Raw genomic sequence first — 18,606 nt, forward strand, 5'->3', positions numbered from 1 at the left:
CTGTCTGGGCTCACTAGGAGGGCCCTGGACCTGGTTCATCACCTCACTTTGTCTGCAATGGTCAGGATGGACCCCATCACCAGCATCCTGCCCTGTGCCTGACATCCAGATGCTGCAGGGCTGCACCCTGGTCAGTGAGAGTCCTGCCTGAGCTGGGATGACCTCCACTTCCAGCCTGCCCCCTCTCGAAGTACAGCCCTGCTCTGGCTGCTCCCTGACAGTGCCTCAAGTGCTGTTTAGATGGACCCAACTTACACCTTACTAAAGAGCAGCGCAGGTTGCTGATGTAGCTATTCCTCCAGGGACTACTGAGACCACTTTTCACTTCATCAGACCACACTCCCTTCTGCCTTGAGTGTGAGGGACACTGGGAAACATTTGCAGGTTGAGACGGGAAGAGAGAGCAGCTGGTGCTACAACCCTGACCATGCTGATAAGATCCTGGAGGATCACCCACCAGGCAGCCTTCTGAGATCAAAGCATGCAAGCAGAGGAGGTGGAGCAGAGTCTGAGCCACTACCAGAGCTCCCTGCTCTCCAATTAAATTTCAAACAGATAAGAACCCAGCTGCTGATCCAGCCCAGGCAATGTGTATTGCCTATAGGAAGTTATATACATCCCTCCTATTTCAGTAGAGCTTTCATCAGGTGACCCGAGTCCAAGCAGCCCCCTTGCTGCTGGTCCTGATGAAAGAATGCTGGCTTGACCCTGGGTCCTGATCAAGATGAAATTTGTCATTGACTCACAGGCCCTGCATTTCCTTTCCTATTGTCTGAAAGCCAATTTCAAAGTTGTTTTTGCAGCCCTCCATGACGTCCCAGTGCAGCTGTGCTAAATTCCAATGTGAAAGCAAAGAATTAAAAAAGTAACTAGGATCAGATCAACATTAAAAGTCTTCAGAAGAAATTTTACTCTCAAGAGTATTGATGGAGAGCCCATCATGGTGGACACACAGAGGCTGTCCCCTCTGTAGCTGTGTTGGGGTGAGTGCAGACAGATTAAGTTGATTAAAGTACTTAAATCTTGCTATACCATATCTGCCACTCTGCTTTCCACTTTATTTCAGTCTTTACACAGAACAAACCTCTTTCTGAATTCAGGAAGGATCTTTCTGTCTACATTGTGAATAAACACAGGATTAGGGCTTGACTTTTCATTTTTACTGACCTATATTGAGCCCTTTTATGTGTTGCTCTAAGTGCCTTTTCATGCCACTCATTCACACTTGGTTTCTGAGTCATTCCTAACTAATTTTGTGAGCTGGTGGGTAGTGTTCATACCTTCATACTCAGCCCTTCCAGTTAACTGCACAGCACTTTGTTTTAAAGTTTGTTTAATTTTTCTAAGCCTTCTGATCAACTACTGAGGCCTCATGGCTGGAGAAGTGTGGCAGGCAGGGACACAGTGCAGTTTAGCATCTCCTGTATTTTCTGACAGCTCGGGGAGGGAATTTGCCCTCTGAAGTCTCCTGCAAGTTGTAGAGTGATGGAGGTGGACATGCCCTTGCATGCAGTGGCAGACATGGCTTTCCACGTTGCAGTATCAGGTTCCTGCAAAGCTGGTTTGAGCCATTCGGGAGTCTTGCTTCATATCAGGAAGGCCACCTTTCAGCAGCTGCCAGAGCTGATGTCAGACTCCACACACAATAGAGTTTGTCAAGTCTTTATCAGTTCGTCTCTTCTCCCTTCACAGATATCTCGGAGACTTTGCACCGGCAAGGGACAAAGTCCCACCACGAATAGGGATATTCAAGTCCCACCACGAATAGGGATATTCAGGGACAACACACCCACCTCTGGTTGTACTCTCCCACCTCTCTGCTCTTGCTGTGATAAAGAAGGACAAAACACCTCTGTACCTTTGATCTATGCCTACATAATAGAAACTGCCCGTTTAGTGAAAGGCTCAAATCTTCACAGCAGGTGGGACAGAAAGCCTGGCCGCAGCAGTATGTCAATACACAACATCTAGACTTGCATTTCCCTTTCTTTTTCCTTATTGGCCTTTCTCAGCAACTGCCTCACCCTGAAGAAACATTTACCGCCTCACCTAGCTTTGTTGCAAGAACCTGTTCTATAGGTTTTATGGCTAATGTGGCCTTAAGTTACCAAGAAACCTGAAACGCAGTCCTGTGACTTTCACTGTCTAAAATAGTTTTAAAGCTTTGTTATATTGGTGGGTTTCCTTTGGATCTTAGTAGTCCTTTCACCCTGAACCACATCCTAGTGCTTAGCAGAGCAACCCCACCATGATGAGACAAATCTGAATTTGAGGAAGGTACCCCAATGTAACACTTGCCTCGAAGAGCTAACTTTCAGGAGCACTGTAGATTTGTTAGGGGAGGATGCCAGGAGACTATCTCCCTTTTTGTCATTTCCACATTCAGCAGCAATCTACAGCATGGGATGTGATGTAAGTTATGAGCAAGTTTAGTTCTTTTCATACACCATAGTAATGTGGAGTTAATAAACTGAACTTTTGCGAGGACTTGTTGGAAATAAGCAGCCCAGGACATGATGTGCAGCCCTGTACCGTTTGGGCAGTACTTGCACCACCACCTAAAGTCTGTTAGTACCTTACCATCCACTTGCCACTTCAAGGCTTGCCTCTTTGTGGGCAGTTTCCTGGATTTCCTAAATCTCAGTTTACACAGGACTCCAGAAATCATGAGCCATAACTGACTAAAATGAGGGGCATGATTACCAAAACTCACTGCCAAGTTTTAACACATTATACTGAGCTGGCTTTTTGGATGCACTTTATCACCTAATCACAGGCTTACCGAAATTCTGAAGTGTTCTCAAAGTTGTCTACTTAATTGTGGCTATTTGCAAATCCTTGGGTACAATCAGCAATCAGCTGAGAAGCACTGTCATGCAAAGTCAGTTTTCTGAACGGCTTTTCACAGAATTAGGCACGGAGCCAGAAGAGCTGCTTGTTCCCTCTACCCTGACATAACTGCCCATCTCCCTCCTACTTTCTTGTCCCACTACTGCACATTGCAACCATTCAGTGGAAGATGACAAAACCTTAAGCAGTGGCAATAAGCATCGCAGCATGCTACTGACAGGTTGTGTGCAAATCAAGTTCACTTCCCCAGTCTCAAATCACCAGTCTTGATAAGACATTCATGCTGCATAGTACTTCCCATATACTAACTGCCATGCATTTAATACTCAGGACACATGCAGCAGCTCTGGACCCTGGGACTCTCTAACCCATGTTCGTGGCTCAAAAGCAACCACTGAAAACCACTACCACTGTGTTGCCATCAGTCAAACCTGCTGGCAAGTCATACTGTCCCCATCACAAGAAATTAGTGTTCTAAAATGCTTCGTTTTTTCAGCTCTTGCCAAAAAAATACTTGTGATGTTCCTAAACTAAAACATGATTCAAAGAGCTCCCGAGTAACTGAATGATTAATTTCACCACTGGAATTCAGATATTCAAAGGACAAAAATTCACAAAATTCACTTCGGTATTAATTGGCAGCTGCAAACACTTTAAAAGAATGCAGCTTCAGGGCAGCCTCACAGAGGGGATGCCCCTGCAGGCAGGACAGATCTAGAGGCTGAGCTAGCCCTCCTCTGCACACAGCATCAGAAAATGGCCCACAAGCTTTGGAAATGAAGTCACCCAAGGGGCTCCCTGGCAAATTAGCCTGGCAGCCCTGGGACACAGCCAGCCTGTGTCAGGTGCACTTTGGAATCACAGATTTCATGGCACAAAGTGAACCTAAGTAGGCTGTTAGGAATCTGGCAGAAAAGCTGGCAGAAAGCCACAAGGGCCAGATTCAAAACCTTCCTGGCAGAGATGATTTCACTGCAAAAGCTGAGGAACTGACACATTTCCTTTCATGTTTTACTTTAAATGGAGACAAAATTCCACAGAAAACTCCCCCCAGGTTCCGTTATTGAAAGGCCTTGGAGCCTGATCCTGCAAACGCTTTGACTCACAAATAATTCTCTGTAAGTGTGCAAAGTCACTGTATCATGCTTTTCCAGAACTTAATCTCCTTCAACTGCCCGTTTTTCAGGCTGACTTAGCAGCAATCCACCTCTGATGGTTCATCTGGCTTATGTTTGCCTGGTTTGCAGAGCCATAGCTGGCATGCAGTTCTGTTCACCCCTTTGAAACAACACTTGAGACATGAAACAGATGCAGCTACATCTGTGACTACATCTGCATGAAACAACAGACACTGGTTACTTACAGCATATTCAAACTGCAGATTAAAATCCCGGTTGTTTGCTTGAAGTTGTCTCTCTTCCTCTGCAAAGAAAAGGAAACACATCAATAATGCTTGAGGGTAAGCAGAGTCAATACAGATGTGAATGGAGCATCAGAAAGTGCAAGCAGAGCTGCTAGAAGGGAGTGACAGTGAATCAGAGTCCCATGTCAGGGACCTGGGGTGGCTGGTGACACTGATGGAGCTGCACTGTGGACTGGACCATGGCACTCTTTAACACCACAGAACAACATCTCCTCCACCCACCACTTGCTGCAATGACAGTGCCTGGTCAGGCTGTTCACTCTCTGGGTAGGAGTTCTTACTTAACTAGTGGTGCTCACTCTTCCTGCCCTGCTCCTTCTCTCCCCCTGAAATCTCTGGATCTTTTGCCATCAGCCTACAGCTGGTGCCCTTCTTCCAGTACAGGTGCATTTCTGAGCATCACCACTGATGGGACACCATCCCCACAGCTGTCATGAAATGAAACACTTCTGGAAGGATATCAAAAGGTCAACAAATTTGTCCTTTACCTCAAAGCAGGGTCTTGCCTCTCTTCCCCAAAAATGACATAGAAAGCTCCAGCAACATCGCCTATTCCAGGATTGAAGTCTCCTTCCCCTAGGGCAGTTTTTTCCCTGCATTATCTAACATAAAACTAGTTACTTCAATTTCAAGAGGTTTTTGTCTTTTTCCGGGAGGGTCAAAAGTGGTCTTCTGCTTCCCCTAAGTTCCTTGTGCTGCTTGCTGAAGATGCAGAGTACAGAGAGTTGAGGGAGGGGATTGTCCCACTCTGCTCTGCACTGGTGCAGCCTCACCTTGAGTCCTGTGTGCAGTTTTAGGCATCATAGTGTACAAAAGGGAAAAAAACTATTAGAAAGAGACCAAAGGAGGGTCATGTGGATGGTGAAGGGACTTGAGGGGGAGTCATATGAGGAACACCTGAGGTCACTTTGACTGTCCAGCCTGGAGACTGAGGGGAGACCCCATCGCTGTCCACAACTTCCTCAGGAGGGGAAGAGGAGGGGCAGGCACTGATCTTCCCTCTGGGTGCCCAGTGACAGGACCAGAGGGAATGGCCTGAAGCTGTGTCAGGGGAAGTTTAGGTTGGATATCAGGATAAGGTTCTTCATCTAGAGGGTGGCTGGGCACTGCAACAGCTCCCCAGGGAAGTGGTCACAGCAGGAAGCCTGACAGAGCTTGAAGAAGCATTGGACTGTGTTCTCAGGCACGAGGTGTGGTTTTGTGGGCTGTTCCATGCAGGGATTCTATGATTCTGTGATTCCAAGTTCACTACATAGGCTGTTATGCCTTACACTAGCCTTCCCAAGGGTAAGCAGCTCCCGTTTCTCCAGTCACTTCTTACGCATTAATCCATCAGAAGGAGCATCACCCTTGGTGCTCTCCAAGTGGGCTTCCCAGCCAGTTCAGCCCATTCTGGATGGATGCCCAAAGTGGGCCATGGTTTGCAGCTGGGGCCTTACCAAAGCTGACCAGGGCACAAGGAACATAACTTTCCTTGCAGACAGTGCACATCATGCATAAGAACTCACCCAGGAGTAATTTAAAGTAACATCCTTATACACCACCAGCACAGAGAGGATGGCTTCCCAGAATATGATCCACTTTGGCAGATCCTTTCTGGCAGAGCCGGATGCCTCATCAGGCAATGCAAATCTTTCATTTGTCCTTGCTGAACTGCATCCAAATTCTTTCAGACTATTTCTCCAACTAGTGAATTCCAATCCTATCTTTCAATGTGCTTGTAGCTCTTGCCAGCATGGTGCCATTCACAGATGTACTAAGTGTGTTCTTTATTCTGTCAGCCAAGATGTAGAAGTAAATATTGAATACCAGACTGAGGATGGGATATACCCCTGATGAATCTTTCAAGTTTCCTTATCAGTCATCAATATCTATTGTTAATGTCTTCTTTTTTTTCTGAAAAATCTGGCATTCACTGTAAAATCACTGTTTTGTGATTTTATCTCAAGCATGTATCTCCAGTTTACTTGTAAAAATGCCACAAGTGACAGTCAAGATACATGGCAGCTATCTGAGGCTTTTTCAATAGCCCTCCAGCTACCACTAAAACAGAATTAATTTTGGTTTGATGCAGTTTTTCAGGACTGCTGACTGTTAATCATCTCTTCCCCACACACACACTCCTAGTTACTTTGAAGTGGTTTGCTGTATTGTTTTAACCTTTACTCAAGTGAAGCCAATACATCTATAATTGCCCAGCTTTTCTCTTTTCCCTGTGCTTGCTCTCTTTTCAGTCTTCTGAACTCTGCCTGCCTGTGAGCCAGACTCTCAAAGGCAAAACTGCTCCAGGGCATGCTTTACCTTACTCAGTCAACCCATTCTCTCTCTATTCCAGCCCAAAACCTATCCCTTTCTCTTCTGCTTTTGGCAAGTATTATGTTAGATATCTAGAGGGAAAAAAAGAAAAACAAAAAACCCAAAAAACCCAACAAACACACCACAACAAAATCCCTCTGATTTCTTAGCTTTCTTTTCTAGGCTTTTTCCACTGAGCCTCCCCAGAGACCCCAGCTCTTACAGAACAACTTTTATTGCCCTTTATATCCTTGAGAGCCTTTTCTCACTTTGAGCCTTTGCCACACTGTTTGTGCTGGATAAAACAAACTGTTTTGCACCTTCTAGAGGCATCCTTCCTTTGTCCGAAGCAAATGGAGAGCTTCTGATTTCACCATTTCACTCATCCTTCTGAGCCATTCTCTGAAAGGTGATAACTTATACATGTGGCCTTAATATCAATTAATAATAAATGTGCCCTTAATATCAATTAATAATAAATGTGCCCTTAATATCAATTATTTAAGGAAACGACAGTTCTGTCTAATTCTCCCCCCACCCTAGGGTTCGTTCCCATGAGGTCTCAGCTATTAGTTCTTCATATTTATTGAAGGTTTCCTTCTTGAAGTCAATGTTAAACAATTTGATGCTGTCACTTTTTCCTAAGTATCATCACATCATTTCATAACTATTCCTGTTTACACTCCCTCCAGCTTTCAGAGAACCAGCCAGCTCCTCCCATTCCCTTCCTTTTGGAGGGAATCACTTCTGAAACATCCTCCTCTCCTCTCCAAAAAGTTACCCACCTCTGCACCAAAACTCTGTGCCAGCTGAGTAGGTCGTGTTCCTCTACACTTCTCTCCAGCTCTTCCTGTGCATAGATGGAATTCTTCATTTACCACCATATCCTTCCTCTCAGAAAACTGTAATTTTTTTCTTTTTTTTTTTTTTTCTTTTTTCATGAAAGGCTACCCTTCTTGGTTTGCTATGCTCGTGTTCATTACCTAGTAGCATTACTAAGAGTTCTGCAATTTGTTCATCTCTTTCTTCAAGCTGCATTTCAGACCATGTAGTCAAAGAAGGAAAACTTCTGTTAACCATACAGAGTTAGTTTTCTATTTCTATTTCTATTTCTATTTCTATTTCTATTTCTATTTCTATTTCTATTTCTATTCTTTTCTATTAATATTCCAGCCTCATGAGTTATCACAGCACGCGTCTATTACACCTATTAAATTATGTGTTAAGATAGCTAGTTCTTCCTGTTTGCTCACTCTTGCATTAGCAAGTGTCTAAGCTCTTCAATGCATTGAAGTGCTAGCTTTCCTCCTTTTCCTTAAATGACCCTGTAAATACACAGCATCCCTAATTTTTATGTCCTTTTTCAGATCACCATTTTTTTGGTCTCTGTCTGTAGGCTATTTCATCAAGTCCTCTAATTACTAGTGTAAAGCTATGTTAGCAGGCAAATGGGCCTTTCTCCTTCTTCAGGCACATCTAACAGTATCAGTCATTTTGGAATCAGCTGCCTTCTGCCCCAAATGGATGATTCAGATCAACCACAGTGGCTTCATTCAATACCCTCAAAGTGCTTAATCCTTCACTGCTTTCCTCAGACAAATTTTTCTTATCTTCACAATGGGGAGAACAATGTACCAAGAGATCAGAGTCACTTATCTGGTGTCCCAGAGGAAAACAGAAGCAGAGCTCAAGAGGTTCAGACTTGCTGGGCTTCAATTATTGTGTTGTGTGTTCCTTCAGGAATTTTCCTGAGAACAACTGGTATTCTTAAATCCGATGAAAGATAAAGCTATTTGTGAAAAACAGAACTTCCCAACATTTGCCTGTTTCCTGCCATAGAGTAAGTGCTACCCTTATCCCCTCCTCAGGAGCTCCAAGCCTAGCCCTAGAAGAAGTGCCACAGAAAAGATAAATGGTGTTAATGTAAATAGGAATAGATGACAAAGCTTTGGAGAGCCTCGGTGTCACCCGACAGCATCTGAAGTCCTTAGTGGCTTTCTGTTCTGTATGCAGAAGCGGATATCCAAGTGCTCCAGGCAATAGCTGAACACGCCCTGAGCTCCTTTTCTCTTCCCAGGGCACACTGAGGGAGCAAGAAGCCATCCCCTTTCTCAGGTTGCCGGCAGGGTCTTTGCAGCCAGGGAAGAGGCACTTGACACATGGATTTGAACTCAAGAGTCTCAAATGCACTTAGAAAAAAGCTGACACGTGTATGTGCCCCAGTGGGGAACAGAAGCCTCTCAGAACAGTGAGAGATGCACTCTCCAAGTGGCTTTTATGTCAGAAACATTAATGGCAGCAAACGGCTCTGGGATGGCACAGAAACGTGAGACAGTGGGACATGAAACAGAACAGCAATGAGAATCCAGGCACTGCACTCCCATAAGGCACCTAAGGGCAGGTTTTCTGTGATAACCCTTTCTTAAGGCCCCAGGTAACTGTGAACCTGGTTCAAAACTGAATGGAGTCTTTGCCTGCCATAGCCATCCATCTCTCTCAGAGGCAGTGTCCCTAAAGGCCAAAATGTGAGGCTAATTCCTAGTGGCGAGAATTTAATTTTTCCTGCTGGGTAACAGCCAATATCTTTGGCTAAATCAAGAAAAAACACAATAAATTTCACAGGGAGCCTCATCCAACAGCATCAGCAATGAGAACTTCTTGTCCTCTGGCTACACCAAAGGAGAACCACTCTGACCACATGCACAGGGCAACACTGCCTCAGTGGCTTTTACCAACTGAGGACGGTGAGGTCCTTCTGCTGTGCCTCCTAATCCAGCAGTTCTCAACCACTGCAGACCACATGACTCTCATTTGTTTCTGGAACAGTCTGGACAGAAATGAATTCTCCTGGATGATCACAATAAACAAAAAATTAAGAAAAGTCAAGCATTACACCAGCTTTGCCTGGAAACCATAACTCAGGGTTTTTTGGCTGTAGATCCAAGCATGCGTGTCTTATCATGCCCTGTTGATTCCGAAAGCAATGACGAAGAAGGGAGGGCAAAGCTGTATGGATATCAGATGAGAAGTTTTTCATTTCTTGAAACTTTTTAATACATCTGTAAGTAAATCAAATGTTCTGCTTCTGCAAATTGCATTCACTGGAAAGAAGGAATGGTATTTATGCTCCAAGTTATCATTTCACTGCCACTGAAAACTATTTTAAATTATTCATCAGTGGAAACTCGGCGTACATAAATATGGCTTAGTGCCCAGTTCTTGGTCTAACCACTGAGACCAAGTCACTGGGAAAGTGCCTGTTTTCTCAGGCAGATAGTTTTAGAAGCTAAACCTCAGAATAACATCTGTATTTAATAAAATTAAACCCATGCCAAAAAAATCAGCTATAAATGTAACTGGCCAGCCCACCAGCCTTCTTACTTTAGGACTGCTGCATGGAAAAGTCCTGCAAAAGGTTAGATTCAAGATCTGGTCAGACAGCCTGGAAATTTGTTTCTGGTTTATGCTAAGGAGCATATGCCAAGAGAAGTGCTTTCAACAGGGTATTGGAAAAGTTTTGTAGATAATGGGTCTTGTGGCTCCAAGAAATGGGAGTTTAAGGTCTGTCTGGTTTTGCCAAGTCCTCTACAAACTAGGCACTGATACTTCATGCACGAAATGAACACAGCCCAATTAGGGGAGTGCCTGCGTAACTAACCCTGACAACAGAACAGAGACAGAATAAACTCTGTAAAAATAATAATCTCTCCTCCACCCTTTAAACAAGTGACCTCAAGAGCAAAAACTCTGCCCTGGACCAGCTACAAAGAATGGCATCCAGGAGCTGGACTCATCTCCTCGGCTTCCCTTATAGAGTGGTTCTTAGCAAAGTTATTATCGACTTGTGAAAGCTGTAACAGATTGTTCTGGTTCCAAGAGAACTGACCCTACTGGGATTGTAATTCAGGTCTCTACTGCAACAGGCTGTAAGAGGTCTCAGAAGTCCCCCTCTAGTCACACACCTCATGACATGTCTCCTGCCACTTCTTCCTCCTTGTCCCATCTCACTTCTAACTTTTGTTGTCCCTACTTTTGGGCACCTCATCATCACTGTGTGGCCCAGCTTCTGGTATCACCTTTCAACTCTGGCCACCTCACACCCAGCATCCCGGAGATCAGCCACCTCTTAACAGACAGACAAATCCTGGCCGTTTTCTGGTCTTTGCTGGACTGCTCCTCTATGTGCCCAAGAGACTGAAAATTGCCATGGTGAGTCATGACCTGGATCCTCCTCTCAAAGAACCTGAGAATTACAGTCTTCATTGAAAGGCAACTCAATGGGAGAGGGCAAGTCATCATATATTGTGTTAGGCAACCAAAATATTTTTCTCCTAGGAGGTTATTATACAAGCTAATAGCTAAAATCTCATTGCACCTTAAAGCAATAATTGCCCCTTTTTGCAATCATTCAGGGTGAAATAACTATGCAACAAGTGTTTCGATTTGCAGGTGCTGTATCTGGGTAGAGTCACTGAGGTAAAGACAATTTATATAAAGACAAATTATTTCTTTCAGCACTGATACCATAGAATTTCACATTCATGACACAGCAGTGCCTTTCTGGACTCAGACCTGCAACAAGTGAACTCCATCCAAAACCAAAGCCAGGAATATTTACGCCAAAGGTTCATCCTCTCATATGGATCAGAGGATGCATGGGTGAAGCAAAGAGCTGTATGACAGGTCTGAGGGTCACAGTGGTTAAATATCTATATTTCACAGCCAGTCTGGGACACAGACATTTGTGGGACCCTCATTACCTGAGTGCCACCCTCACGCTGTAACCTGAGTGGTGCCACGCACCTGCTGCTCTGCAGCACGAAACCAAAGCCCATCCCTGCCCTGAACTGCAGCCAGAGCCTGGCAGGGTCCAGCGAGCACAGCTGGGGCAGCAGCAGTGAGAAACCAGTGGGATGGAAACGGGGAGAGGGAGGTCAGAGCCAAGCCCAGCTCGGAGCAGGAACATGTTCAGCTGCCTGACAAACAAATGTGGTTTTTTTATTGACTCATAGGAGGGGCTCTCCTGGACTCTATGCTACAAACCCATACATTTTTAATGTGCAGATGCCCCCTCTTGTGTGTAGACTCTCTGGCTGCTCTGGCTGGAGAGGGTTTATGCTGGCAATCACATGCATTTTCATCTCAGAAATGGAGTAGACTGTGTTGAGTGTGAGGCATTTAATTAAGAAAAAGCATACATCATGACCTTACAGGGACACCATCATCAATGGGTTTACCCCTCTTTCATCCTTCCTGTCCCTCCATTATTAAATAAATATATTTACTGTGTCTTTTTGCCTCAAAAAAAACCCCAAGAATCCTCCTTCCTCCTGAAGAAATGAAATAAAATGCAATAAATACACTTTTGTGGTCATGGATAGTGTCTTTGGTGACTGGTACTGAGCTCAGCCTCCTGCTAAGCATCAAAAAACACCACACATAGTGGAATTTCTCACACAGGTAAAACATTCCATATATCCCTGGTATAGAAAGCCAAAATATTTTGATACTGGAATCACTAACAGAGGGCCCACCTTGGTGAGGTACTGACCTCCTCCATTATCATACAGCAGATGAAAAGTCTGAAATAAAAAACCCTGAGGGTGAACTGGAAATATTTCTGCCTCAGGTCTAGTACATTTTTAATATCAACATAAAGCTCAGTGGTAGACCCTGCCCTTTTCTAAAAGCAGCATTTTCTATTAACACCAAAGGAAAAGAGAAAAGAAGAAAAGACAGCTCCAAAAGGATGCCCTGGATTTGCCCAGCATGTACAACATTTGTGGTCAAATAGCACTCTCAGGACACAGGTGGAAGAAGTGTTGGATAATCTTAAACCTGAAAATATTCTCATGTAGGTTTTTCTAGGAAGGGACATAGGTTGACTCATCTCTCCCTCTTCCCATCTCCTGCAATAACACCAGTTCTGGTTTTCCTTCCTTTCCTATTCCTGGCAAGGTCTCAGCCACCTGCCCTGGCTCTGGGCAGAGGTGGGGACTCATCAAGTCTCAAAAACGCCTGGCAGCAAATTAATTCTCAAGAAGCATCTATGTCTTTTCATATTTGTTTCAGTACACTTCAGAATGAAATATATTTTTTTCAAATATATTACCAGTATAAATTATCTTTTCTTCATTTTGAAAAACTGATTTTTCCTCCTCCACAGCTGGTTTAGAATTATATCACTCTGTGTCCTGGTTTTATTTCTGATAATAGTTCACAATATTTTGACTAATATTAGCATGCCAAAAAAAGCAGCTGAAATAGTCTTTTGTTTTTATTTTGAAAACTAGTCTGACAGTGACTGGCTGGCACATATAATTTCCTTTACTAGAAAACAGTATCTCTTAGACATGCTGGTAAATACCACAGCTTAACACAATTGCACATGTTGTTAATAACAGCAATGCACAGTGATAGGAAGTGATGCAAAAAATCATAAAAATAAATACAGCTCCAAAACGAACTTTGAGAAGTTTTTCAATTCACAGTTATTTCCCTCATGGGAAATGATGTAAAAATAAATACATTTTTTTATACTCAATGTCTATTGTGGTGAGACACTTCCTATTGGATCGGAATGACGATCCCAGAAGGGAGCTGAGCTAGATGTCCCACAGTGCCAGTCATGGGCTGCCTTCCTCAGGAGCTGCCAAGCTCTGCCAAGAGCCTGACTGCTCCAAGCCCAGCTGCCTTGGTGAGCAGCAAGAAGGAAAACCCAGGGGAGCTTTCCAAAAGCCCTAGCTCGATTTATAACCTTCTTCCTCCTCTTACAGTGCCCTGAGGCTGGGCTTATGGAGACGAAACTGCAGTAATGACTGCTCTACCATCTGTGTAGATGAATTCTCCCTTCTCTCTACTCCCATTTTTTTGATGGACAATACCTGCCTATCCCTGTCCTCAAGGTAAGAAGCTCCAATGTTGAACTAAACTGCCGTGAGAGGAAGCCAGTGAACAGAGATATTCCACAGTTATCACGGGGCACTAGTTAGAGGGAGTTTTTGGACCAGTTTTGAATGATCTAGAGATGGGACCTCTGAGTTGTTTTTGATGATGCGATTTATTTTTTTATCTTCTACATAGACAGGAAGGGTGAGATCAGCTCACACCTTTACTACACGGTTCAGAAGGTCACAAAACCTCTTGTTACAAGACCTTTTAAGGCTTTCTTGACCAATAAAACACTACCAACAAGGACATTTATGTTTTTGACCTAATCCTTAAATATTTTGTCTCATGGACTCATGCTACAATGTAAGCTTTCTTAGCCAATCATGCTATGATACACAAGCCTACAGTACTGCATTCTGAACTTCTTGTTTACCTTTTTAACTTTTTTTCTTTCATACATCTTAAGCTCTAAAACTCCAGACTTTTTTCTTCTTAACTTAACGTGTCTCTGCTTTAAACCACAAATCCACATTCTTGCTTCTAGTACTCAAGTTCAGAAGCCTCTTCCAAGGTCTCAGATCAAATCCTGTGTTTAATTCTAAGCTTTAACCTACAGGCCCAAAGTTCTGAGAATTTCTTGCATTTCAGATTCCAACAATCTGGTACCTCCAACCTTCCACACATTCTAGGAACGAGAAGTGCCCCCCTTCCCCTCTGTTCCACCCATGTTCACTGCGGTGTATAAGATCTCAGTGTATAAGTGTACTCAGTGTATAAGATCTCAGGCACCTTTTCCATAGAAACACCTCTGCTGTTTATCTAAGAGGTGTACTTCCCCACTTCAGCTGGAACAGCTTCTCCAACATTATCCAGCCACTGGTCTCCTCCAGGCATCTTTGTGTGTCAACATGAGCTGCGTTTTAGTTACACTCCTGATAAACTTCTATAAAGAACTTGAGACTATAAAAAGCTGACCCTTATCTCTAAGAAACTTAAGACCATGTAACCTGTCCTCTCAAACTAAACCTATCATATTTCACCTGCACCTCAGCTGATGTGGAAACCATGCCTTGCTGGGGAGAAATGCTGGATCTCATGGGAGCAATCCTTATCCCAGATCCAGCATATGATGCCTGAGGTAATCCATTCCAGCCAATTAAAGCCATATCATGAGCATGGCTCTTCAGCAAGGTTAAACGTCATCCAGCTTTGTTTTTGGAACAGAAATTTGGTCTTTCCATAAGCAGTACTGCCCCTCCAAGATGAGCACATGGTGTGTTCCCTGTGGGAGGGCCTTGCCTGCTCTCAGGCAGCACGGTCCTTTGGCCTTCTACAAACACAAAGACTTATAAACCCTTGGATTAAAATAGCACTTCAACACTGACATTTACATCTAGTTAAATGTTTGCAAGGAGCAATCATAGCTTTGGGGCTGCAAGGCAAAATAATTAAAAACACAAGAGGAGGAGCAAACACTCTCAATTTCCTGTTGTGGAAGCTCCTCGTTCCCTGATCACCTCTGCTTCCTTTATCCTCTAAACTTTTTCCAGTTTGCCTTCACTGGTTTTGAACTGATGATTGGATGTGAAAAGAAATTATTCTTCCCAATAAAATACAGGGTTTATATCTAGGAAGATCTGAGTTCCTCAAATATTTGTTTGAGGGTGGAAGGGCTGAACGCTTCCATGCTAAAACCCAGGCCCGGGCCCAGGCAAAACACAACACTTTCCTAATATAGCAACAGAATCTTTTTGATAATCTGAACAGCTACTGCATTGCAAGTGGGGGTGCCCTGAGTGGACAGTGGCTCACAGACAAACCTGTGCTCCCTCATCTGCAAAGCCAAGATGGGGTAAAAAATATCTGGGGCTGGCAGAGATCCTTCTCTGGGAGCAATCACAACCTGCTCTCCTGGGACTGTCACAGAAGCAAACGGATGCCCCTGTCTTAACACCAGGGCTCACAGTCTGCCCTGGTCCAGGAAGGGGAAATAGCAGCACAATTGCAAAAATAAACCCCTGGGAAAAAGCTGTTCAGTCCTCTGAGCTCAAAGAGGTTGGAAAAGAATTTCTTGTCAAAATACAAGCAGGACAGTAATTCCACATTGATTAAATAAGAGAGGAACACCCTGAAAGGAAAAGCTAGAGACTTTCCCTCTTCACCATGTCTGCAGACCTGGATCCCCAACCAGAGACTGCACACTGGGTCTCTCAGGGTGTGCTCTCAGGGTGCATGTCTCTAATTTACTCTTTTTCCTGTTTCTGATTGGAGGGAATATCTGGGTCATGGCCATAATAAAATGGAATCATACAATTGTTTAGATTGGAAAAGACCTCCAAGATCAGCAAATCAAACTGTTTACCCAGCACTGCCAACTCCTTCACTAAACCATGTCCTTAAATGCCACATCTACACATCTGTTAAAAGCACCTCCAGAGATGGTGACTCCACCACTGCCATGGGCAGCCCATTCCTATACTTGACAACCCTTTATGTGAAGGAATTTTTCCTAATATCCAATCTAAACTTCCCCTGAAGTATCAAGGCCATTTCTTCTTGTCCTGTTGCTTGTTACCTGAGAGAAAAGACTGACCCCCACCTAACTACAGCTTCCTTTCAGGTACTTTTAGAAAACAATAAGGTCTCCTCCGAGCCTCCTCTTCTCCAGGTTAAACACTCCCCAGCTCCCTGAGCTGCTCTTTATAAGACTTGTGCTCTAGACCCTTCACCAGCTTATTTTCCTTTCTCTGGACATGCTCCAACATCTCAAAGTCTTTCTTGTGAGGAGCTCAAAATTGAACACAGAATTTGAGATGCACCAGTACATTTCACCATCCAAAGACTGCATTGGACCTTTGCACTGTGCATTGCTCATCCAGCCACTCCTGCAAAAGATTCCTGTAAAAAAACCACCAAAACCCAACCTCCCCAAGGAAGTCATGTGTCACTACAGAGCACAAACTCTGTAGCTGGTCCTGTTGCAGACATGCCCCCATTCACTGGCACCCAGTCTGCAGCACTCCTCCAAGGCAATATGAAATGCAGGAAAAGGAAAGGAAGTGTATCTTCCCCCACCTGCTCTGGGCCAGACATGCTCCCAAACAGGAGCTCAGGGACTTGCACATGTGCTGTATCTACATTCCTTTGCTCCCATGACAATGGCATTACCAGACCACACTCACCTTTGAATTTCTTCTTTCCAAATTTTAATCCAAACAGAGACATCCCAAAACTTTATTTTAGTCCAACTCCATGAAACTTCTGCAAGAGAAAAGAGAAGGCAATTCACAACACATAGAGCAGCACATACATGTCATTCTATGCCAAATAAATGGGGGAAACAAATTCCTAAGCACTGTGGCCAGCAGCCACAGTTTATCATCTAGAATGCATTAAAAAACAAAACAATCCTAAGTTTTCAGGTTGCACTGCATCAGTGGGCTACCTTACCTGGGGCATGCTGGTCAATTCATCTCCTGACATGGCACAAAGAAGGGGCCAGTGGAGGAGAAATTGAAAAGGACATTCCCACTACATTGGTGCTATGTGAAAATGAGAAATACACACCCAGAGCTTGTTCTTAAGGTACGGAGGAACTGCGTGCCTACCCAGAGCAAGACCAGCCTCCTTGAAGAGGAGGAAGCAGCGGGAAGCACTGGTTTCCTGTAAATCTGCCTCTGCTCAGCACATGCTGGCTCACACTGTTATCCATTGCTGGTCATCCTGCATGTTTGGAGCAGACTAGAATTAAATTTCTCCTCCACTGGCTGCAAACTGCCTGGCCCAGAAGCTAAGGCCAGGCACCAGAAATGCATTTAAGGTGCTGAATATATCCTGATGGGTAGAGGAATTCAAAATTTTAAAACTCACATCCAAACTGGCTGGTAGTGAAATTTTCAATCATCAGACAAGTTTATTTAAAGGATTTGAAGGTGATGTTGGTGCTGACAACCTAAAGGATCTGTGAACATGAGAAAAGCTGGCATTGCTCTGTGACCAGGAGCCTGAATCAACAGGAACACTGAAGCAGTTGCTTAAGTGGTCAGTGAGGCAAGCTGAGACACTTGAGAGAGTCACAGTCTATCTAGAACAAGCTTTCTAGGTAACAGAACGTAGTTTTTCAATGCTATCTGTGCAGAGCCAGGGTGCCTAAGGAGACAGGAATAGCAAATATGTCATATTTTAGAAACACACATATGAGAACACAGCCTATGCCACTGCCCGAATGCAAGCCTGATACAACATCACCAGTGCAAGCTTGGACTTCATGTGTTTGCAGAAAAAAAAAAAGGTAAGCTTTAAGGAAAATTCTACAATCCTTGCATATGCCAAACTTGTGCTCCAGATACTCCAGCAAAGCTATATTTAGCAGTTGCATTTGCATGCATCTGAATTCAGTGAGGGGTTTGGGAGCCTCTCTGTGCCCACTCTATGTGGAAGATGTCCTTTCTCTATTCACTCATCCATCCAATTATTTCTGCTCATCATGACAAATGTTTGGTACCACCTCTCCCCAGAACTTCTCTGTTCATGAAGCCAAACCAGTTAAAGTTAAAATATGCAATGTCACAACCTAAAGCTTTCTTGACCCTGCTGACCAAACTTACTTTCCATCCCTGACCTCAGTCTATCACTTTCAACATATTTCTTCCATGGTTTAGAATTACTATTATGTCTTACAAAACCCTACCAACAAGGACAGAGAGTTCCCCATAAGAGGGTGGGAAGAGAGAGACACTCCCCACACACATAGAGGTAAAAACTCCGATTTCCTAAAGCACCAGGGGTCACAGATCTGCTAATCACTGATCTGGTAATCCTGGCAGCACAAGGATGTCTGTAATCAAAATATTGATGATTACATGATCCATATGAACTCTGGATGTTGCTGTATTTGCAAAACATTTCAGAAAAACAAAAGTCACTCCTCACTGTCAGCACAAATATGCAAAAGGTTAACTGGTTATAATCATCATATTGATGATTACATGACCCATATGAACCCTGGATCTTCATGTATTTTCCAAACTTTTTAGAAAAACAATCCCCAGCTACCAAACCTCTCCCAGCTGTGTACTCAATTGACAAGGCATATAATTTCAGCAGAGGGTGAAAAAAGGATGTTTATATTTTTGGGGAGCAACGAA

At 43.8% G+C, this 18,606-nt stretch overlaps 1 protein-coding gene across 1 annotated transcript in view; it reads right to left on the bottom strand.

The window, feature by feature from the left end:
• Positions 1–18,606, bottom strand: part of LOC121354179 (phospholipid-transporting ATPase ID-like) — a 71,135-nt gene that overhangs the window by 47,302 nt on the left and 5,227 nt on the right. The window contains exons 2-3 of the mRNA XM_041468601.1: positions 16,642–16,720; positions 4,214–4,272 (exon numbers count right to left, since the gene is read on the bottom strand). Coding sequence (XP_041324535.1) covers positions 4,214–4,272; positions 16,642–16,684 — 102 coding nt within the window. The 5' untranslated portion in view covers positions 16,685–16,720. The remainder of the gene's footprint in view (positions 1–4,213; positions 4,273–16,641; positions 16,721–18,606) is intronic.

Source organism: Pyrgilauda ruficollis, unplaced genomic scaffold (genome assembly GCF_017590135.1).
Source record: "Pyrgilauda ruficollis isolate IOZ18807 unplaced genomic scaffold, ASM1759013v1 scaffold220, whole genome shotgun sequence".
Taxonomy (NCBI): Eukaryota; Metazoa; Chordata; class Aves; order Passeriformes; family Passeridae; genus Pyrgilauda; species Pyrgilauda ruficollis.